The sequence below is a fragment of the Rhinichthys klamathensis genome, unplaced genomic scaffold, assembly GCF_029890125.1.
Source record: "Rhinichthys klamathensis goyatoka isolate OS25496 unplaced genomic scaffold, OSU_Roscu_1.1 h1tg000191l_1, whole genome shotgun sequence".
NCBI classification, from domain to species: Eukaryota; Metazoa; Chordata; class Actinopteri; order Cypriniformes; family Leuciscidae; genus Rhinichthys; species Rhinichthys klamathensis.
In genome coordinates, this window is record NW_026606717.1 from 7436904 (window position 1) to 7461902 (window position 24999).

The 24999-nt window shown below is 37.5% G+C and overlaps 1 protein-coding gene across 2 annotated transcripts; it reads left to right on the forward strand.

Moving 5' to 3' along the window:
- Positions 1-835: 835 nt before the first annotated feature.
- tmprss15 (transmembrane serine protease 15) lies at positions 836-24554 on the forward strand. 2 transcript variants are annotated; one of them, XM_056262252.1, is made up of 25 exons: positions 836-956; positions 1047-1186; positions 3690-3757; positions 8674-8822; positions 9001-9027; positions 10222-10368; positions 10832-10940; positions 11017-11126; positions 11205-11342; positions 12383-12535; positions 12689-12797; positions 17835-17982; positions 18072-18213; positions 18335-18424; positions 18578-18703; positions 19468-19608; positions 19698-19808; positions 19894-20026; positions 21215-21310; positions 21398-21447; positions 21529-21724; positions 21809-21990; positions 22767-22862; positions 22976-23115; positions 24356-24554. In XM_056262252.1, the coding sequence occupies exons 1-25, from the start codon at positions 836-838 to the stop codon at positions 24533-24535; spliced, it is 3102 nt and encodes a 1033-aa protein (XP_056118227.1). In that variant the 3' UTR covers positions 24536-24554. The 2 variants fall into 2 exon arrangements, with proteins under 2 accessions (XP_056118227.1, XP_056118228.1); XM_056262253.1 differs by having other exon boundaries at positions 10240-10368.
- The last annotated feature ends 445 nt before the right edge of the window (positions 24555-24999 follow it).

The window sequence follows — 24999 nt, forward strand, 5'->3', positions numbered from 1 at the left end:
ATATATATATATATATATATATATATATATATATACATTATTTCAAACAATTCTATTTCAAACAGTAATAATAATTGACAATATTACTGTTTTTGACTTTTTAAATAGTGAAAAACTTTTCTTAATACATAATAAAATGAAATAATAGCATTATAATAAATAATAATAAAGTTCTTAATAAATTGATCAAATAATTAATAATAAAATATGATTATATATTTAAAGCTCAGGTATTTTAAATGTATAAAAACAATTTCAAACGTACTATTTCTAATTTAATTCTTTTTCAAACAGTAAGAATAATGGACAATATTACTGTTTCTAACTGTATTTGTGAACACTTAAAAAGATTTTTTTTTTGTATTTTGTCTATTGTGGTGCTTTGTTTATTCCATTTGAAATCTTGCTGTTCTGTTGAAGACTTAACCATGTGTTTGTCAAGGAGAAGGTGGTAGGATTCTTCCTGAAGGGTAACATGGAAAGGACAGGTGAGTTTTCACAGCACATGCTGATTCTTCCCACTGGAATATATTAGGATTGTGGAAATATAGAGGTATGATTTGACAGTTATTGTAAATGATATAAAAAGTCAAAGTGTTTGAACATTATATTTTTGCTTCCAACCTCTGTTTATTTCCGTATTTTCCTGTTTTCTGGAAATGCTGATAAAATGGTACTCCGTTATTGTTCAATAAAAATTTATTGCTGGTTTATATAACAGTGACAAATGCAAGAAGGTGGGATATTAGAAGCTCTGGAAGCCAGTGTCACCTCTGACTTTCCAGTGACATGCTGGTTTATCATCTGAGGAAAAGTGTTTGTTGAGTTTCTTAAAATGTCTAGAAGAGGTTGTTGTTTGTCGTCCACGGAGATTCTGCTCATAACACTGGTTGTTGTGCTGTTTGTGGTTTGCGTGGGACTAATTGTTGTAACTTGGCTCGCACTAGACAACAAAGGTATGAGACTATTACCTCCATTTCAGATGAACAATACTGAATACTTGCGATGTTCTGTAGTGACCCTGTTTCCTTTTTTTTTTTTTTAAGCTATAGATGGTGAAGGAGAGGAAACCGGCTCAGAGTTCACTGGGAGACTTGTCATCACTAATGGAACGGTTTTCACAGAGGAGCTCCTGAACAAAAACAGCGCACAGTTTAAAGCTCTGGCATATGACACTGAGCAGAAGGTGAATTAGTCATTTTCATAGTTATTATTCCTGGAAGGTATAAAAACAGTTAAAATACAAATTACTCAGCCTCATGTCAGTCCAAACCCGGATGACTTACTTTCAGATGTTAGGCCGAATAACAGTCTTACCATTTACTGTCCACACAATGAAAGTGAGACATTAATTCTGCCTAACATCTGCTTTTCTGTTCCACAGAAGAAAAAGTCATACAGGTTTCAAATGACATGAGTGTGAGTATTTTCATTTTTGGGTTTCATATATATTTCATATATATTAGTGCTTGGCAATCACATCCAAAATAAAAGTTTGTGTTTACATAATATATGTGTGTGTACTGTGTATAATTATATATATAATATATTTAAGAAATATTTCCATGTATATACTGTATATATATTTATACATAATTTATATTTGATATAAATATGAATATTTTTTATATTGATAACACATTTTTCTTAAATATATACATGCATGTGTGTGTATTTATAATTACAAAATAATTATACACAGTACACACACATATATTATGTAAACACAAACTTTTATTTTGGATGCGAATAATCGTTGCCCACCACTGATACACTGAACAAAATTATAAACGCAACACTTTTGTTTTTGCCCCCATTTTTCATGAGATGAACTTAAAGATCTAAGACTTTTTCTATGTACACAAAAGGCCTATTTCTCTCAAATATTGTTCACAAATCTGTCTAAATCTGTGTTAGTGAGCACTTCTCCTTTGCCGAGATAATCCATCCACCTCACAGGTGTGGCATATCAAGATACTGATTAGACAGCATGATTATTGCACAGGTGTGCCTTAGGGTGGCCACAATAAAAGGCCACTCTAAAATGTGCAGTTTTACTCTATTGGGGGGGGGGGGAATTGTTACTGGACATGTCCTCGATCCACAAGGTTGACATCAGCAAACCGCTCACCCACACGACGCCATACACGCTGTCTGCCATCTGCCCTGTACAGTGAAAACCGGGATTCATCCGTGAAGAGAACACCTCTCCAAAGTGCCAGACGCCATCGAATGTGAGCATTTGCCCACTCAAGTCGGTTACGATGCCGAACTGCAGTCAGGTCGAGACCCCGATGAGGACGACGAGCATGCAGATGAGCTTCCCTGAGACGGTTTCTGACAGTTTGTGCAGAAATTCTTTGGTTATGCAAACCGATTGTTGCAGCAGCTGTCCGGGTGGCTGGTCTCAGATGATCTTGGAGGTGAAGATGCTGGATGTGGAGGTCCTGGGCTGGTGTGGTTACACGTGGTCTGCGGGTGTGAGGCCGGTTGGATGTACTGCCAAATTCTCTGAAACGCCTTTGGAGACGGCTTATGGTAGAGAAATGAACATTTAATTCACGGGCAACAGCTCTGGTGGAAATTCCTGCAGTCAGCATGAATGAATGTGTTTGGGATGCTCTGGATCAGCGGACCCCCCCAATACAGTAAAACTGCACATTTTAGAGTGGCCTTTTATTGTGGCCAGCCTAAGGCACACCTGTGCAATAATCATGCTGTCTAATCAGCACCTGTGAGGTGGATGGATTATCTCGGCAAAGGAGAAGTGCTCACTAACACAGATTTAGACAAATTTGTGAACAATATTTGAGAGAAATAGGCCTTTTGTGTACATAGAAAAAGTCTTAGATCTTTGAGTTCAGCTCATGAAAAATGGGGGCAAAAACAAAAGTGTTGCATTTATAATTTTGTTCAGTGTGTGTATATATATATATATATATATATATATATATATATATATATATATTAGTGCTGGGCAATGCTAAATCACATCCAAAATAAAAGTTTGTGTTTACATAATATATGTGTGTATATATATATATATAAATATATACATTTTACAACATACATTTACAATTGTATGTACAATTTAACATTTTTGTACAATTAATGTGGAATGTGATATCACCATAGATTAATTTACAAATCATGGTTCATGTGTCTTATTTGTTGTAAAACCTTTAAGACTGATTTTAATGAATCATTACACTAATTGTTTACAGTAGAAATTGCTTGATAAAAGTTAATAAGGAAAATCATCATAAAAAATAAAGGGAATGGCAAAAACTCCTCAACAGTGAAACAACTGGGTGCATTACATAAATTAAAAATACATTTTGTCATGAAAATGCCACAAGGCAAATATGAAAATGTTAATAGTACATAATCTTATTCATAAAGAAAATTAAAAGTAAAATATAATTTTAAATGTAAGCATATTTTCATGAGATAAATCATTATAATTAACAAAAAAATCATAATATAGCTTTTTTTTAACAACACATCTATGTTATGTGAATCTAAATGCAAATCAAACGTCATTTTCAACAGCTGCGACTAACGTTTGTATGTAGTGTTATGTGACATACCATTTCATTCTGTAAGTTATTGTCTGACTTATATGTTTTATCTCAGTATTTTAGTGTGATAAAGCAGATTTTGCGTTCTCTGTGTATTGCTGCTTGCAGATCAGTGAAGCCTACAGTCTTACTTCCCTTAAGGAGCAGTTCAGAAGTTCCAAGGTCAATGAATTCAGGTGAGACTTTATATATTACAGTTTTTCTCAAATGCTAAAACACATTTCACAAACGTTTCCTCCATGTTCCCCGATGTCTAAACACAACACCCTTTTCTAAAGGTACATAAACACAACCACACCTTCTCACTTCAAAACTCAAACTTTCACACCAAAAGAGCAGCTCGAAGCTTTCAAAAATGTAAACACTATACACATCATTACACTACAGCAAAACAATTGAAAACACAATGCTCAATTTGTGAGAAGGTTCTTTGTTTCATAACTGCCAATGCATATTTTTTAAAAAACTTTACAGTAATGGATCTTCTTAGATCTCTGCAGAGGATTAGGCATTTAGATTTGTGAGTTTCATATGAGGAGTATAAATCTATAGTAAATTCTGCATGTACACTACTGTAACAGAATCTATTGCACACAACAGTTCTCTTGAAAACATGATCAGGGTGTGAAGTTTTTTTATTTACTTTATTCACACCACAATCACTGTGCGGCATCATGTCGCTGAGCTGCATCGGGCCACATCACCTCATCCACATCGCAGGCTATATTGTCTCTTGCCAGGCACCGCGGGAAAAACGCCCTGGAATGGCGAATCCATCCTTGGAAGGCCTCCACTGGGATGTCAACACAGGCCAGCTCCATTGCCCTTAGGAGGTTCTCTCTAGTGTATGGCTGTCTGTCATAAACCTTCCATCTCCACGATGAGAAGAACTCCTCTATAGGGTTCAGGAAAGGGGAGTAGGGTGGCAGACAGACGTTTAAAAAGTGGTTACTGTTGGTGGTGAACCACTCTCTGATTTGGTTTGTTCTGTGGAAGCGTACATTGTCCCAAATGCTCACATAAATGTGATGTGCGGGCCCAGGATGGTGTTGTTGGCGGTCCAGGAGGATGTCTTTTAGCTCCTCTTGGAAGGTGAGGAGACGTTGAGTGTTGTAAGACCCAAGGACAGCATGCCGGTGGACAAGCCCCTCCAAACCCATGGCCGCACAAAGAGTAATATTACCCCCCCGTTGGCCAGGAACCTCAGTGATGGCTCTTTGGCCAATGATGTTACGGGCTCTTTGCCTTCGTTTCTGCAGGTTGAAGCCAGCCTCATCCAGGAAGAGGTACTCATGAGGTCTGGCCATCGCATCCAACTGTAATATCCTCTGTGAAAATGTGAAAGTGCACAGGTGTTCAGAACAACACTCAATCAGGTAGCACAGTATTGTCCAGAAGTAATGTAGGCCACTGAGCAACACAGTATGTCCACTAACTGTACTGTGAACATGGATGTATACTTACTTGCACATACTCGTAACGTAGGTCTTTGTGTCACGCAGAGTTGCGCTCAAAGGGAACCCTATAGACCTGTTTCATCCGCATCTTTTGGCGCCGGAGAACTCGGTCTATTGTGGCCAAGCTGACATCAATGCTCTCAAAGTTGACATTATCGGCAATGACTTTGTCTCTGATCTCCCGGAGTCTGATGAGGTTGTTCTCACGAACTATATCCACAATGAGGGTTTCTTGTGCCGCTGTAAATATGGCAACCTTCCCACCTCTATGTGGCATTCTTTCAACTCTAAAGAAAGAAACATGTGTTGTCAATTGACATGTTTTACAATACAGTAACAACTGATTTGAAACCAATAGACTACTTTCACAGGCTTGTAAAATTGTATTGTGACAAAGAAAGCAATAGAGTACAATACCTGTTGTGTTGTCTGAATGCCCTGATAATGGTGGCCACGGTGAACCTACTCAGGTTTGGACGGACTCTTAGGGTGTATTCACACCAGGAAAGTCCGATAGTTCACTTGCTTTGGTCCGGACCAAATAATTTTTTGTTTTTGTTTTTTTGGTACGGTTCGCTTTCCACACTGCTCTTTTTGCAAGTGAACCAAAATTTGTAAACAAAACCACACGTGTGCTAAGGTCGTCCATTCATTGGACAAGGATTCTCAAGTAGTGAAATCAGGAAGTGCAAAAAAGGCTCAGCATGGAGATATTTCGTACTGCAATATTTGTTCTTTTACTAATTTTGTGTTATTCTGTGCTACATGGGCAGCTGTGCTACATGGGCATCTGCCCAAATGTTAATAAGGCAGCTCGTCTCTTCGAAGCTCCAGGTCAAACCATGACTCATTTTATCAAATGTAGTAGGCTACAACAGATCACTTTCCCATAACGCAACTCCGACTACGGAAGCCTGTTAACTCAAAGGCGCAGTGCTTTCTTGCAATTGGGTCGGTTCATGTTCACACCGTAAACGAACCGTACCAGAGTTCGTTTGGAACCGTACCGAGACCACCTCTTCAGCTGGGTCTCGGTTCGGTTGTTTGGTCCGCACCCGAGTTCGATTGCTGTATTCACACCTGCCCAAAAGGTCCGCACCAAGGGGGGAAACGAACTAGAGTTCGAACCAAACAAGGCAGGTGTGAATACACCCTTAGTCCTGCTTCGGACAATGACATGGTCAATGACTGTTGCTCGCATCTCGTCCGTAATGATGGTGCGAGGTTGTCTTGCTCTCCCTCCTGGACCTTCTCCTCTCCCTTGTTGGCCTCCTCCTCTCCCTTGTTGGCCTCCTCCTCTTTCTCGTTGGCCTCCTCCTCTCCCTTGTTGGCCTCCTCCTCTTCCTCGTTGGCCTCCTCCTCTCCCTTGATGGCCTCCTCCTCTCCCTTGTTGGCCTCCTCCTCTCCCTTGTTGGCCTCCTCCTCTCCCTTGTTGGCCTCCTCCTCTCCCTTGTTGGCCTCCTCCTCTTCCTTGTTGACCTTCTCCTCTCCCTTGTTGGCCTCCTCCTCTCCCTTGTTGGCCTCCTCCTCTTCCTCGTTGGCCTCCTCCTCTCCCTTGTTGGCCTCCTCCTCTTCCTCGTTGGCCTCCTCCTCTCCCTTGTTGGCCTCCTTCTCTTCCTCGTTGGCCTCCTCCTCTCCCTTGTTGGCCTCCTCCTCTCCCTTGTTGGCCTCCTCCTCTCCCTTGTTGGCCTCCTCCTCTTCCTTGTTGGCCTCCTCCTCTCCCTTGTTGGCCTCCTCCTCTCCCTTGTTGGCCTCCTCCTCTCCCTTGTTTGCCTCCTCCTCTCCCTTGTTGGCCTCCTCCTCTCCCTTGTTGGCCTCCTCCTCTCCCTTGTTGGCCTCCTCCTCTTCCTCGTTGGCCTCCTCCTCTCCCTTGTTGGCCTCCTCCTCTTCCTCGTTGGCCTCCTCCTCTCCCTTGTTGGCCTCCTCCTCTCCCTTGTTGGCCTCCTCCTCTCCCTTGTTGGCCTCCTCCTCTCCCTTGTTGGCCTCCTCCTCTCCCTTGTTGGCCTCCTCCTCTTCCTTGTTGGCCTCCTCCTCTCCCTTGTTGGGCTCCTCCTCTCCCTTGTTGGCCTCCTCCTCTTCCTCGTTGGCCTCCTCCTCTCCCTTGTTGGCCTCCTCCTCTTCCTCGTTGGCCTCCTCCTCTCCCTTGTTGGCCTCCTTCTCTTCCTCGTTGGCCTCCTCCTCTCCCTTGTTGGCCTCCTCCTCTCCCTTGTTGGCCTCCTCCTCTTCCTCGTTGGCCTCCTCCTCTTCCTTGTTGGCCTCCTCCTCTTCCTTGTTGGCCTCCTCCTCTCCCTTGTTGGCCTCCTCCTCTCCCTTGTTGGCCTCCTCCTCTCCCTTGTTGGCCTCCTCCTCTCCCTTGTTGGCCTCCTCCTCTTCCTCGTTGGCCTCCTCCTCTTCCTCGTTGGCCTGCTCCTCTTCTTCCATGGCCAGCTCTTCTCCCTCCTCTGACTCGAATTCCTCTTCCCCTGACTCTACCTTCATCCATTGTGTTTGTTTGGAATCTTCAGCAAACTGTGCACTCTGAAGTTGCTTTTATACATGTGGTCACAGCATTAGCAACAAGTGTCTTCAATTTTGAGTCGTTGTGTGTAATTAATGACGCCAGGTGTGTTCATTGTGTACAAATATTGCTGACTGTGGCAAGCATTTTGCATCACATGAGCTTTCATTTGAGAATATGAGCAGAGTTCTTTTGCAACTTGTGTTTTAACAAGGAAAAGTGTGTTAAGATTTATGAGAACGGAGGATTGTGTTTTGTGAATTGTGTCTTCTTGTGAAATGTGTTTATGATATTGGAAAATGATTTAGAGGATTGGCTTTTGTGTTTAAGCATTTGAGAAAAACTGTAAAGCCCCTAAGCTATAAAGACAGCAATAAAGGTCATAATCTATAATATTATGTGCATGTATTTAGATTTTAGAGACTTCTATGGTGAACGTGATTTCATCAAGTGCAACATGTTCCTCGATCAACATTTACATTCCAATCAGATTTGGGACAAATTTACAGTTTGTCAAGTTTAGGCCTAAAGCCAGGGTTAGGTGCTTCTACATCAGTGTTATTCGCCTATCATTTCCCTCTGATTGTTGGGAAAGTTGTGGGTAGGGTTGGGTTTGTTGTTCCAGGATCAATAAAATATGTTGATCCAGGAACATGTCTGTCTTGGCAAAATCACGGTGACCTCTAGGGGAACTCTAGAGATGGAGTTTGAAATGAGGAATATAAATGTTTCAAATAATTGACAGCTTTTGAGGTTATGAAATACCTGCAAACATGTTATAGGGTAGTCCGTCTATCACATGTGCGCTTATGATAAATATCTGCGTTTGGCGTCCCACTTAGTCTAAAATAGTCCGAAATTCTGAATTAAACATTTATCATAGGCATACAGTACTGTAGTGATTCAGGATAAGACAAAAACATGGTTTGGAAGATGGATTCATGGTGTGCTCGCTCTTTATATACATTTTGTCAATTTTGAACGAAAAAAAGTGACATGGTGTGTATATAAAAATACATAATATATCCCTTTAAGGATATATTCTCTAAAAATATCTTATTTTATATAGTTGTGCTTCTCAAGTAGTGTCAATGTCTGTCACCAGTTTTATGTCTGTTTTTTCCCCTGTTGTTCTCAGCGAAGGCAGTGTGGTTGTGCACTTTGACGTCCTCTTCCGTGGTGTTGTAGATTCTGAGACGGCGCAGGAGCAGTTAGTAGATGGTTTACAGCGGGGTGAAATTGGAAATGATGGACTCGTAATTGACATCAGCAGTGTGCAGGTCTCAGGTAATGTCATCAATATCAAGACATGTCTACAGTTTCATAGTCATCTGAAGATCTCCGTCTGACCATATATTCTTCATTTAATTAGTTCATTTAATATATGCAATCGTTTTAAACTATTGTTCAGATGATTGTTTAACAGTTCAGTTGATTGTATAACATTTCTAATATATACCCTCAGATAAACCAACTTCAACCCAGAGATCAGGTGGGTTATGTTTTATATTTTATTGCTGTGTGTGTTATTGCTGTGTGTGCTGTGAGGTCATCATGACATGGTAACAGTGACAGACGTCAGTTCTGGTTGTTACAATTGTATTTAATCCATGTTATAAAAAGCTAAAAAAAATTGTTTATATAAAATGTAATATAAAAGTTGTTGTTTTTTAGCAACACCAAAATATTTGGTTAAAATACATTTGTATGAATGTATCGGAGAACGTGTGAATCTATATATGTGAATTGTTAATCACCTTTGTGCCATTTTAAATGGTCCTTCAGTGTGACAAATGAATTTTACAGAATTCAAATGTGACGAATTCCATGTAATCTCTTAATTATTTTGAGCTTATTAAAGCTGCATGCATACAAAATTATGGAAGCTTGTTTCCTTCATTGAATAAAAAAAAATAAAAAAAGGTAATTGCGGCTTTTCATCTCACAATTCTGACTTTTCTTTTTGCAATTGTTAGATATAAGCTAGCAATTGCGAGTTATAAAGTCAGACCTTTTTCCTTAAAGGACTAAATTAGACTTTATAACTTATAATTCTGAGAAAGAATTGTGAGATATAAACTCGCAATTGCAACAAATAAAGGCAAAATTTATATAAATTCACAATTCTGACTATTTCTCGCAATTGCGAGTTTATATCCCGCAATTTTGACATTATAATTCGCAATTGCGGGTTTATAACAAGTCAGAATTGTGAGATAAAAAGTCGCAATTATCTTTTAAATTTTTTTTATTCCGTGGTGAAACATGTCACACAAAGTATTTCATGTCAGTGTATATATTCTGTTCAAAAGTTTGGGGTCAGTAATATTTCTTTAATGAAATTAATACTTTTATTTATCAAGTTTGCATTAAATTGATCAAAAGTGACAGTAAGAATCCCAGAAAAAAATGTATCATGGATTGCTCAAAATGATTAACTGTTTTCAACATTAATAACTGGAAATGTTTCTTGAGCACCAAATCAGCAAATTAGAATGATTTCAGAAGGATCATGTGACACTGAAGACTGGAGTAATGATGCTGAAAATGAATAAATTACATTTTAAAAATGCATTGAAACAGAAAGCAGTTATTTTTTAATGTTATTCATATTGCATATTTGTGAAAAATAACAGGTTTTGTTAAAAAAATCAATTTTTCTACCTGTTGGCTGGAATGGTAATAGTCTTGCATCGTCTGTCAGTCACTCCAGTGAATTGTCCAGATGGACAGAAGGCATGTGCTGATGGTACATCATGTATTTCTCAAACTGACTTCTGTGATGGAATACAAAACTGTTCTGATGGCTCAGATGAGAATCAGAGTGTCTGTGGTATGTATTTATGACCCTTTTAATATTATATGTTTTATTTAAAATGTTAGTATTTACTTTGAAAATATGCACTCAGGGCTTGACATTAACTTTTTTGCTCACCAGCCACTGTAGCTAATGGTTTTCCAAAGTTACTAGCCACTCAGCATTTTCACTGGCCACAATTTTGACATCGATACTAGGGCTGGGTATCGGCAAGGGCCTCACGATACGATATATCACGATATATTGCGATAAATCTATATTTTTGATTTAGTTTAGTTATTATTTTTAGATGCCTTTTTAAAAGACTACAATTGAAAAAACATATACATTATGTAATAAAATTCAACCCGCTAAAGTGGCTAGTAGGACTGACTGCTTTACACACCACTGCGGAAATCCACTTGCATTTGGCGGGTGTCAAACCCTGTATGCACTTATTGCGATAGATACAGTATTGTGTGTCTTTCATTCTCCATAGCATCAATGTGTGATGGCCAGTTTCTCCTGCTTGGTTCGACTGGATCCTTCCACTCTAAAAACTTCCCAGAGGTCTATGACAGTCCCACAGCCTGCCGTTGGATTATTCGGTAATGCAATAATCAGATACATCTAGACATACTTTGAGATTTCACCAACTCATACAGTCTTTTATTTCACCCACAGAGTGACTGAGGGCTTGGCCATAAAAATAGTCTTTCCCACTTTCCATACGGAACAAGATATTGACGTTCTGGAGCTATATGAGGGCACCGGCCCTATGAAAACATTGACATGTGAGTTTCGATAAACAGTGTTACATTAAGATTTCTGACTTCTTAAGTAGTGTCTTGACATCAGATTGTGTGTTTCAGACACTCTCACAGGAACGTCACCAGGGGACATCTGGCTAGTATCTCATGAAGCCACTGTTGAATTTAACGCAGACTACATCAATAACTTTCAAGGCTTCAATGCTACTTACACGGCAGAGAACATCAGTGAGCTCTCTAGTGGGTATTGATTTCCCCAAAATACCAGACCTGCCATTGAATCAATGTTATTTGAACATTTATGGAACGTTCGACATAATAAATAAATAAATAATAATAAATGGTGTGGAAATACCTCATTCAGAGGCATATAGAGTAGTGTTGCCACAATACTAGAATTTTCAACCTTGCAAAATACGATATTCGAAACCACTGCCATTTATACCGCCATACAGATAATTTATTATCTCATAATGTTTTGATAATTTGGGTAATTTTGTTGCAATAGCTTACACTCAGCACAGGGAGGCTTTATTTGAAATGCTTGAACTACATAAGTAAAGAATCAGTTATAAAATAAGAAATTAAATTAAAGTAATCAAATGTAAAAAGTTAAATGCAGATTGATGCTTAGTTGAAGTTACAAAAGTTATTCAGTCAAGAGCAGAGAGTGATTTTCTCTTTGTCTTTCATTCTTTGATTAACATTACAGACATAAGCAGGTTTATTAGGCTGTTGTCACTTTAAGAGCTTATGCACAGATCCAATATACTGTTACACAACATGCAATAATTTTTTTTTTTACTATTTACGTTCCAAAACTGACTGTATTTACCTGTATACCCAGAAAGACGGACATTTTGACATAATTTTGTATGTATTTGACCGTTTAAGTGCAATAAGCCACGAAAAAGAAGTCAATTTGGTTCTCGCAAGCTGTTTGAGAGGCGGCTTTATGAGAGCGGCACTTTAGATCAGTGGTGCGCACACTTTTGGTGTGAGCTCAAAACCTGCGGGAACCGTTGCGAATGAGACGAGTGTGTGTCGATTAGCTGTCGGAGAGAAGAGAGAGTGAGAACGCACAGTTTGGTATCGGCCTATCGATACTGCAGAAAAGGAGTATTGGAACCGTAACCGCTAAACGTAGCTAAAACTACACCACTGTCGCATGGCTTCAACATCACCATTGCTAAGCTTCCTAAGTGCAAAAATGCTAACTTTTATTTCAGTTTAAAAAAAAATCATATTCAAGTTTTATTGAACTCTATGGTCTTTGTTAGATGAGGACAAGATAAGCTGTTCGTTTGAAGAGGACTTGTGTCTCTGGAGGCAAGAATTTGATGACAATGGCGACTGGATTCGAGCACAAGGCGCTACTCCTCCACCAGACACTGGCCCGAGCTTTGATCACACAATGGGCAACAACCAATCAGGTGCCATTTCATACATTATGCTAGTAAAGACTATACATAGAATTTATCTGCTGTTAGCAAATACTTGAAAATGTATGCTGTCTAATGTTTTATTATACTTTGATTTCTGATTGATGATATTTACTCTGATGCGCATCGATTTTTATCTCATAGGGTACTACATTGTGACACCTCGGGCTCCTGGAAGTTGGGATAAAAAATTCCGTATCTACAGTCTTCCTCTGAGTCCTGTAAAGGAATCTGCAATGTGTCTGCAATTCTGGTTAGTTTTTATCAGGGGTAACGTTTGGAAACATTTAGCTTATACATGCACATTTTTCAAAAAATGTGTCTTATAAAGGCAAATTAAAATGGGCTAAGATGATACAATGGTAGAAGTAGTCAAGTATGTTTCCACCTCTTGTGAAAAAGAAGTGCGCTTAATTGTATTGAATGTGCACTTGTAGTGTGTTTCAGATTTTAAAAGTCTATTTTTAAAGGGGTGGTATAATGCCCCTTTTTACAATTTGTAAAATAAGTCTCTGTTGTCCCCAGAGTGTGTATGTGAAGTTTTAGCTCAAAATACCCCACAGATAATTTTGTATAGAATGTTAAAGTTGCCCCTTTTTGAGTGTCATTAAAAAAGCGTTGTTTCGTGCGTGTCCCTTTAAATGCAAATGAGTTGCTGCTCCCTGCACAAAGGGCGGAGCTTCAAGAGCTTGTGTGTGTGTGTGTGTGTGTCAGTGATGCGCGGGTCAATGTATAAACAACCCGCACCCGACCAACGTTTTCAACTAACCCGCCCGCAACTCGGACCGCAAAAAAAAAGAAAGAAAATATTGTACCTGACCCGCTTCCTGACCCGCATTTTTTAAAAGTAGTAAATGCTCATCGTAGCGTCATTGGGCCATTAGACGTGTAACACAAATGTGTAAATAGCATCGCAAGAAGTAGGCTAATTGTTTATTAATAAACATGAAGTTGACGTTGCTGACTCGCGATCTTCGCAGTAGTGAATGCGCCAGAGAGAAATGCACATTTCATACAGATAAGCAGAGAGCAGTCCGTTTTCTTTCGTTTTGAATTGTTCTGTTTACAAGTAGACATTTCAATATAGATATATTTTTCAGGTCTGTGAAGTAGGCTACCTTATACGCTGAGTTTCAGTTCATTTATGAGACGCGCTCCAGTTCACGCGCCGGCGCCTCCTTGTCGTGATTATCTTGTCTGTTATATTTACTTCTTATTTATTAAATCCAGGCAATTGGTTGATGAAACATTGATTAAAAATAAGATACAATTAGTACAAATCGAAATTCACTTTAAAGAAAGGCTTTGTGTCCTCTGTTTGAGGTCTCTGTGAAAGTTTTAAAACAGTCTTTTAGTGCCGCTTCAGAGCGGTCACGTTCTTACATTGTTTTTTCCTCATAAATGCGAACACGAAAAATAAAAAAAAATATTTTATGTTCTGTGGAGAGCCAACCCTTCTTCATCCGGCGGGTAGTATTACTTTTGATTTGCGCAGTGTAATTCAGAGAATTACAAAAAAAATATTTTGCCTCCTAAAAGTTAAATATTTGTTTTGTCACGCATGAATCCGTGTGTAGCCTATTTCCCTCATATAAATATAAAACGCATGTGTAGACTGATATGTTTCTAATGTCTGGACTCCTTTAAGGGGGTATGGATAAACAGACGTTTCAATATATTGGTAGCCTATTAAATGCATTTTCTGAGAATTTATAGGCCTATTTCAAGTTTTGACTGCAAATGTCACGTCCATAATGCTGGAATTCCCCAATTTTAAATAATCTATCCTCAACTAGTTTTGTTGTGTTGGTCTACGTATTTTATAATGTTAACTTCAAAATTCAAATAATACTAATATAATTTAAAGATGTGGTAGCATTGGATCTGGACGGGAAGGATAACTCTTGGAGTTGGAAGGGGTGTGTCGCGATTCTTTAGGTTCGTGGATCTGAGTGTCGTGATTTCGGTTTCATATCGCATATCGTTACAGCTACATATCTTTCCTCTCTCCGCCTCCATCTCGACCTGCAGACTGAGCTCGTGCGTCATCTTCGTGCCAGTTATTCAGCCAATAAAGTGTAGGCCTATGTATTTCATAGAAAATTGTGTCTAGTAGCTACTATATAAATCACAAAGGTTTAATTGACATCTTTATTTCAAATGACCCGACCGACCGCAACCCGAATATCATTAAAAATATTTTTGGATGACTCGTAACCGCGGGTCAACCCGCGCATCACTGGTGTGTGTTAGCAGCTCCGATTACCTCACGCAGACAAGCACTAAAATGTCAGAAACTGTTCTGCCTTTTATGTTCAAACCGGCGGAGTCTGATAATGATGGAGAGACTCAAGTAGAAGTGACAACATGTAGAATGCAACAGGATGTTTCTGAATGGTTAGTTGATGAATTTATGTTGCTGATGTGGAGTTAACTATCTTCAAGTCATTGATTAGCATGTGGGAACTGTTGTAAGATGCCTACAGAGTGACATGATATGTGTTCCGTACTATATTGCATGTGAAAAGACGGATGCGACAGCTTTAGCTTGAACTCACAAATGTGCTTTACTACAACAACTCTTCCTCTTCTCAACATGGACTGCGTGTTCGCGGGGGCGGGGTTTATGTAAATTTTAGGGTTAGTGATGTCACTAACCCGGGAGGAATGTCGTGTAGTCCCTACCAGCCGTTTGTTGTAGTCCTTAAAAAACGATTTCTTTAAAAGCAAATATCTTCCTTTGCTTTGAACTTTGAGCGTTGTAACTTTGCAGATGTTGTTTATGCTCAAACAGCAACATAACACACTAACTAAAGTTAGAAAAGACAAATCATAATCAACCACCCCTTTAAAAACTGTACTTGCAGATATTATAATGTTAATGAAATAAAAGGCCACTTAAGTTTACTTAAATGCCAAATTAAACATTTTCAATCAATCATTTTAAATAATTTTTTTAATAATCTATAGTTGTCCTTTCCCTCCTAATGCATAAAAAACTGCATACACCTTTTCCAGGGTCTGTTTGGACCCGGTGGAATGTAAGCTTATAAAACAATCATAACTTAATATTTTTCAACTAAAACCATATTGTATCTAATCAGTAACGCACATAATGATTGTGCATAATGAGTGAATGCACAAAAGGTTTAACATTTTGAATGTTACCATGTTTTTTTTTTTTTTACCATGCTATTACTTAATTTATTCCTTTTTATTAATGACATTTTTTTAGAAAGTCTTTGAAATTTCAATTTTGTAAAATATATTAAAGAAAATATATTTTTATCAGTATTTATGAGAAATTTTATTTGACTATATCATTATATTAAATTGATAAGTAACATCATAATATGAGAATTACCAGTATGAACTCCATTGACTGAAATAGTTCATACTGGTAATTCCCATATTATGATGTTACTTATAAATTGAAACTTATAACTCGTGACTGCTCAACTGTTTTCAAACAAAATATATTAATTTTACTTGCATGACATTTTACTTTCATATGAAAAAAAATGATGATGATAAACAGCTTGAATCTCCTTTTCATGCGGCAATGGTTTATCAATAGGTGGCAGCAAAGTTAAATGTGAACTTTTTTTTTTTTCCCCAATCCCTCTTTCCTTTTTCAAATTTAGTCTATTTGGTCTATGAACTTTTGCTCTTCAAACACATTAAGACATTCATTTGTTTTTGTCATTTTATTTTTTAATAAAATACAATTTAAATTTTTTTTTGTAACAACAAATCTGAAAAAGTGTATTTTGACAAACGTACAAAATTGATCTTCGTTCTAAAAGCCATGAATTAAAAAAATAATAATTATGTACCTCTTCCATGTCAAAACAGACCCGAATGCAATAGAAGTACACTTATTTTTATTAAACCACATTTTCTCCTTAAAACTGCAGTGAACCAAAGACAGTCTCAAAATCGCGGTTTAAAATCGCTGGTGTTTCTAACGTCACAAACTACCTTATAACCAATCACGTCAACGTGTGATCATGTGATCATCAACCAGTGGATCTCTGAGCTGGTGTGAGTGAGTGGAGGCGGGGATCATTTGCATATTCATAGAACCGCTTATATTAAATGAGGCAAGGGTGTAGAGTTACATTCAAACTATTTTAAGGCATAAAGAAAAAAAAATTCAAGGAAAAAACGTTTAAAAGTCCTTTGGGTGATCAAAGATGAGTTTTAATGGATACAATTATTGACTACAGGGGAACTTTAAATACATGACATGCAAGTTTCGATAGAAATTACATTAAAGTGTATTTTAGTTTAGCATTTTCATCATTCTTTTAGCGATTAGCACTTAAAGGTGCTCTATGTAACTTTTAGCGGCCTCTAGTGGTGATGTTTCAGATTGCAACCAAATTTTACAAGAGCGCTCGTGCTCGAACTCATAGACAATACCGTCTATTACGCAAATATCTCGGCGAACACTAGACGGATTCGGCGAGCACCGAGCTCGTTGGGACCATCTAGTCGAGCTGAAAAGAACCATATAAGTTCCATAGTTTTTGGTGGTGTTTTCGCGGAGATATTAGCAGAAAACCATCGGGCGCGCTGCAAAATTGCGGACGCCGGTGACGTCACGATCTCAGAAGAAAATCGCTCGTATCTCTGGAACGCAAAGACCCAGAGAGCTCAAATTCAGGGGAGGAGGTCCCAGGGGAACCCTTGGCCGAACGCTAGAGTGGCGGGCCTCGGGGATGCCCCCTACCGGATCGCCGTTCGCTGGGACCCCCGATTTCGAACGGCTATAACTCGGGGAGCCGGGCGAGTTGGACCTCGGGGGTGGGCTCGTTCGAAAGGCCCCGTCCAGCACTACGAAAGAATTAGAGTCTTGGGAATATTGATCAAAGATTGACTGAGATATAAGCCAAAAAACGTGCGCCTTTAACCGGACGTAACTCCCTGACCGTCTACAATAGACTGTATATAAGGAGAGAGGCTCGGGAGCGCGCATGCACGTCACATCCGTTGGATTTCGCGGTAAATCCGACCCGGAGACTTCACATAGAAATAGGAATACTGGCCTTCAGAGGTAATAGCAAAACTCGACAAGTGGATCATTTTAATGTGTGATTACAACCCCTTCACACACAGGCAATAAAAAAAGGATTAATTTTAGTAGAAAAGTTACATAGAGCACCTTTAAGTATATTCTTTTAAAGTATTTTATTTCATACTTAAAAGTATGCTGAGGTGTACTTCTTTTTCACAAGGGATTGAACTCCGCTGTAAGCATTTGATGAATGTACCTGTGCTCTTTGAGGTACCATATGTTCGGGGAGGAGGTCTGGCGTCTGACGGTCACAACAGAGGAACGCTCATCCGTCACGGTCCTCTTCCGGAAAGAAGGGAACTATGGTGACAACTGGAACTATGCTCAAGCCGCACTAAACATCACTGCAGATGCTGTGGTCAGTTCATGTACAAAATCAACTTAGTCCGTAACATTAAACGGTTAAAAAGTCACTAAATACATTTGCCCGTTTCTTGTCTGTCTTAGGTGGTATTTGAAGCGCAGAAGAAGGCGGGATTTCTGAATGATATCGCCCTGGATGACATCAGCATAGTTCCTGGTTCCTGCGGAGAGGCCCCTCCTGACCCAACCCCTGTCCCGCCTCCCACCACCCCCCCTCCCATACCAGGTAAGGCAAGATCTAGCAATAGACCCTTTTCACAATGATGTCAGTTTGTTGTCATGCAAATGCTATGTTTATTAGCACAAAATTGTAAAGGAGTTACATTTTTGTAATTCAATTCTAATAGTGGATTGTGGGGGACCATTTGATCTGTATGAGTCAAACTCAACATTCAGTTCTCCAAACTACCCCAATGGCTATGGACACAATGCTTTGTGTAAGTACAACTGTAGATAGATTAATTTAACTTTTGGCCAAGATCATTAAGAATGGAGAATAATTCATGGAAGATTCTAATAAAATATGGACAATTACACCACTACCTACTTTAATTGATAATGTTTTGATTATTATGGTTTATCTTGGACAGGTATGTGGACTTTACATGCTAAGGAAGGACAGAATATACAATTACATTTTCAAGACGTTGCTTTAGAGATGGATAATGACATTTTGGAAATTCGTGATGGAGTGGAGCCAAATTCAGAGTTGCTAGGTAATTTTGTTAGGAAAACATGAATCTTTAAAATATATATATATATATATATATATATGCAATTATATTATAGGTAATGGGGGATTTCGATACAGTTTTCTATTAAAAAAAGTATATACTACTTTTCAAAAGTTTGGGATCGGTAAGATTTTTTAAAATATTTTAAAAGAAGTCTCATGTGTTTAAAATATTAAAATTTTTGATCAATCGTTTAATCTGTTTTCTGTTTTAATATATTTTAAAATGTAATTTATTCCTGTGATGTCAAAGCTGAATTCTCAGCATCATTACACCAGTCTTCAGTGTCGCATGATCCTTCAGAAATCATTCTAATATACTGATTTGCTGCTCAAGAAACATTTCTTATTATTTTCAATGCTGCAAACAGTTGTGCTGCTTAATATTTTTGTGACCATGATAAATATTTTCTTCAATGAATAGAAAGTTCAAAAGAAGTATTTAAAAAAATGTTTTGTAACAATGTAAAAGTCTTTACTGGCACTTTTGATCAGCTGAATGCATCCTTGCTGAATTAAAATATATTTATATATATATTAATAAAAAAAAGATCTTGCTGACTCCAATATTTCATGTAATAAAAGTGTCATATTTAATTCACCAGCAATATGAAATACAGATAATATGCCACAATAGTCAATATTTAACATAACATTACTTTTGCATTATGTTAATGTTTTTTTGCACAATATGCAAACAAAAAATAAATGGATCTTAGTGTAATAATGTGTGTTTCGTCACTGAAGGTGTCCTAACTGGTGATCGTTCCTTCCCGGATCTCTTTTCCACAACCTCTCGGGTGACCATCATGCTTTCCACAGACTCCTCTAGGAATGACAGAGGCTTTCTAGCCAACTTTAGCACAGGCCTTAACATTGGCCAACCAGGTTCGTTTTCTTCTTTGTACAGTATGCGAATGATAAAATAACATGGAGATGGCCTAAAAAAAACTGCAAAAACTCTCTTGAATATGCAGATCCTTGTCCAACTGGACAGTTTCAATGCGGCACAGGAGTGTGTGTGTCTAATGCCGGTGTGTGTGACGGTGTAGAAAACTGCTCCGATGGCTCCGATGAAGGCGACTGTGGTAAATCGACAAGTCAAACTACAACAAAACCTCCCAAATCAAATCATGCTGTTCATGCTGCTGATCACAGGCTGTTGTGTTTTAGTGCATTTAATAAAAGCTAATGTCACTGGAACTGAACGGCTGAGACTTCAGGTCCAGAATGATCTTTACACGGTATGTGCTGAAGACTGGACCTCTCAGCTATCTGACTTCTTCTGCCGCTACTTGGGCCACAGGTAAACACTTAACCGTCAAATCTATTAAGCATATTATAATATTAACCATGTGTAATATGAAAGAAAATGTCAGAAAAATCCAATTTTTGAAACCTTGAGGAATACAAAAATTGCATATGTTTGTCGAGTATCATATTTGATACATCAGGCTTTTATGGCTCATATAGTATGATTATAAGAGAATAAGGAACTTATTCTCGAGTATGAAAAAACAGCAACATTTTATTCAGATGGCCAAACTGACCAAAAACATGGAATTTTGTGCAGTGGCTAATGTTAATATGGCCATAAAGTAAGATGAAATTCTAATGTAAATCAACGAGATCAGCATAGCAGACTACATAAAATAAATATGATCTTAGTAAGACATATTATTGGGAGATTAACTGATTTTTATATTTAAATTAGTGCTGGGCAATGATTAATCATAAAACTAAGCATTTAAATTATCGCGTTCAAAATAAAAGTTTGTGTTTACATGATATATGTGTGTGTACTGTGTATAATGATTTTGTATATATAAATACACACACACAAGCATGTATATATTTAAGAAATGTATTTATACATCATTTATATTATAAATAAATTTTTAAATATATACATGCATGTGTGTGTATTTATATATAGAAAATAATTATACACAGTGCACACACATATATTATGTAAACACAAACTTTTATTTTGAATGCGATAATTTAAATAATTAGTTTTTTTTTATCAAAGCTCTTTAGTTTTTATTGTGGGGGCAAAACATATAATGCAGTGAAATGATGATTGAGAGATGAACAAATAAACTCTCCTCAATAGCCTGATGTATCATATTTGATAAAAATATGGATAACCATAAGTTGCTTCAGTCCAGTGTTTAACTTGGAATATTACTAGCAATATAAAGGTTATTCTTGTTTCCTTTATAAAAATCAGTAAAGATTTCCCAGCAAAAAGACACGTGTACCACAACCTAAAGGTGGACATTTTTTAATTATATATGATAAAACGGTATAAACTATAAATCATAGGACAGAAGGCATGTGGAAGATTGTGTACAACAGCAAAGTTTCTTTAATATCTTAGAAATTTGTGTATCAAATATGTTACAGGCTTTATAGGGTTAAGCTTACAATAGTTTGTCAAATAATACCTATTGTGAAAAAAACAGTATAACATGTTTGTTGATGTATCTAGGTCAGGAAAAGCCTCATTTTCCATCACTATGGATGAAGATAGTCCGTTTACTACTGTAAGTGTGAATGCTAATGGCTCACTGGATCTGAAACCCAGGTAATTGGTAAAAATCGATTAAAACGTTTCGTTCTTTTTTTTTGGCCCATAAAATCTGATTTCAAATGATCTTGTCTCTTTTTAAAGTGACGCATGTCTCAGTGAGAAGATCGTGTCGCTGCATTGTAACAATCAACGTAAGTTTGAAACTTGTATCATACGCTCTTATGCTAATCAATACAATTTCAAAATCTCTTGTTGTGTACTCTGCATTTTAGCATGTGGCGTTCGTAAAGTACCTGAGACCGATGTGGAAATGGACAGAGAGCAAGCAGGCAGAGTGGTGGGAGGACAGGACTCCCAGGAAGGGTCGTGGCCATGGATAGTGTCTCTGAACTGGCTCGGCCGCCATGTTTGCGGGGCCAGTTTGATTGACAGGGAATGGTTGATAACAGCGGCACACTGTGTTCATGGGTAAGCGCTGCTCAGCATTCATGGCTGTAGTTGTGGCTGTAAAAGACATGCACTGAGAGACTAAATTATATTTTGATCCTGTAGAAAGAATGTTCACCTGTCAAACTGGGCAGCTGTGTTGGGTCTTCACTCTCAGTTTGGGACGGATAACCCCAACAAACAAGTCCATTTAATAGATCAGATTATCATGCACAAGCGCTATAACAGGGTAACAAAGGAGTCTGACTTTGCCCTAATGCATTTACAGACACCCGTCAACTACACTGGTACGTAGACAAAACGCTTGGTTTTTCTACAAGTGTTGGGTTTTACTCAGTTTTTATAGGCTAAATATGCTAAAGCCATTTATATTTACAAAAGATTTAGATTTCAAATAAATATTGTTCTTTTGAACGTTGGATTTTTCAAAGAATCCTGAAAAACATGATCACGGTTTCCAAATATTAAGCAGCACAACTGTTTTTTAACATTGATGATAATAAGAAACGCTTCTTGAGCAGCAAATCAGTATGTTAGAATTATTATATGTGACACTGAAGACTGGAGTTATGATGCTGAAAATTGAGCTTTGACATAAATCACGAATAAATTCCTTTAATTAGGAATAAATTACATTTTAAAATATATTCAAATAGAGGATATTATTTTAAGACTTATTTCATAAACCACAAACTTTTGAACAGTAGTGTTCAAGTAGGCTCCTTTGTCATGTATGATTTATTAATTTTGCAGTTGATATTGGATGGTCATGTGATCTCAACATGGTGGCCATAATGAGATGGAACATGTTTGTCAGAAATATATTGTTAAAGTTATATTTCACCCCACCCCCCAAAAAAGATCAATTACATTTAGCTAAATAAAATCAAATTAAGCATATTTTATTTTACATGTTCATGTTTCATGACATTTTAAACACTTTTTTTTTTTTCATTGGCTTTTGCAGTTGTTAGCTGCACCACTACTTACAGAGAGACATTTCAGAACAATGTAAAATGATTTGTACATATTTTGTTGTCAGATTTGCCGATTTCTCTTCCAGATTACATTCAGCCCATCTGCCTTCCAGCTCCTGGAGCACAGATTGAAGAAGAGAGAAAGTGTTTTATTGCTGGTTGGGGATTGCTGTCTGAAAATGGTCAGATATACACATTTGTGCATTCTATTCCAGGTTTTTTTTTTCTTTCTTTCAGATTTGAGTTAATAATCTTTTGGATGGTCATGTATAAGCTGTTTGTTTTTGATCTCCAGGCAACGTAGCTAATGTGTTACAGGAAGCTGTTGTGCCTCTTTTAAGCAACACACAGTGTCAGGAGTGGCTGCCTGAGTACAACATTACAGACCGCATGCTGTGTGCTGGGTATGCCGAGGGTGCGGTGGACTCCTGTAAGGTGTGTTCATTTTTAATTGGTATATAGTATGTTTTCATATTTCTTTTCTCTTTTTTGTTAATTTATTAGATCAATAATAGTGAAGAAACTATTTTTTGATTGACAAACATTCACGTCTCATATAAACTCACTGTGAGAAATAGTCACAATTGTGAAATATGTAAAGTCAGATTTACAGCCAAACCAAAAATTATTCAGACACCAGATATAATTTTTGATATATTTTTTACTAGTGGGTGGGGTGCGGGAGACTATAGTTCATTTATGTAAGTGAGGATAGCAAAATAAAGTAAACTGTGACATATTATACCCCAAAATTCTTCATACAGTGGACTACCAGTAAAATTTATAAAAATTTGGGACCAAAAATTATTCAGACACTTTGACCTGGCCATGTTTTGCTTAAGTGTTTTTTTCTTTAATTGCTAATGCAACCTTTTTTACACCACAGACTGAAGAAAATGAATCATTGCTTGGTAAATTGACATTATCTAATTGTGTACTTAAATTTAAAGGGATACTCCACCCAAAGTTATAAAATTCTGTCATCATTTGCTCACCCTCAAGTTTGTATGAGTGAACCTGTATGAGTTTCTTTCTTCTGCTGAACACAAAGGAAGATATTTTGAAGAAAGATTGGAACCAAACTGTTGTTTGGCACGATTGACTTCCATAGTAGAAAAAAAAAAAATACTATGGAAGTCAATGGTGCCAAAGTTCCAATCGTTCTTCAAAATATCTTGCTTTGTGTTCAGCAGAAGAAAGAAACTCATACAGGTTTGCAACAACTTGAGGGTGAGCAAATGATGACAGAATTTTTAATTTTTGGGTGGAGTATCCATTTAACAGCCGACAGCTATTCAACCTAATTCATTTGTGAGACAGTCTAACAGAAGGACGGCCAAAACCACTGAAATATCAACTGATTTGATAACTCTGAGTTCTTTTCATATTTATTACCATTTTCTAAACTATTGCGAATAAACTGATAATGTGAGAAATGTTGAAGGTGTCTGAATAAATTTTGGTTTGACTGTATATATACTATACATACTATATAAAACGTCCTAAGTTAATTTCAAATGTAGTACCTACTCGGACAGTACACGATTTCAGATGGAGCAAAGCTTCCATACAATTAGCCTGTCACTTGTTACAAAATTATCATTAAAGGGACATATTTTTGCAATATTATTGTTATTTTTTTAATGTATTGGCATATTTTGTGGGCTCTTGACAGGGGGATTCTGGAGGCCCGCTGATGTGTGAAGAGGCTGGCCGATGGGTTCTTGTGGGGGCGACATCTTTTGGTATCGGCTGTGGACGACCCCAGCGGCCTGGAGCTTATGCTCGAGTCAGTCAGTTTGTTGACTGGGTAGCAGAGAACCGACGGCTCTATTCAGACTGGAAGGGGTTGTAATAATTTAGTATGCAGTGATGTTATGTCTTAAATAGATTGTTTTCTTGATTTCCATGAGCTTCTGGACATTGTAATCACCATCTAGTGCATTTGTGCACTTTATTGTCATTGCTAAAAAAAATCTATTTGCTAGTAAACTCTCAGTAATATTCAGCCTAAGTAAAATGTGATGACATAAACAGTTTTGAAGTATAAATAACAACTGTTATATTACTTTGGGATTAAATAGTGTTTTGACTTTTAATTATTTTCTGAAATATTTGTCATGTATTTTGCTACGGTTGTTTTACAGTTTATCATAAATAAAGACCTTATTTCTTGTAATGCTTTTTAATTTTGTCTAAGCTCTGTGCGGGATATAAAAAATGACCTTGATAATCAATGAAAAAAGACAGATGAAGCAGCACATTTTGAACTTTATTCACATAAGTCAATTTTCACCTATAAAATTTTATAAAACTAAA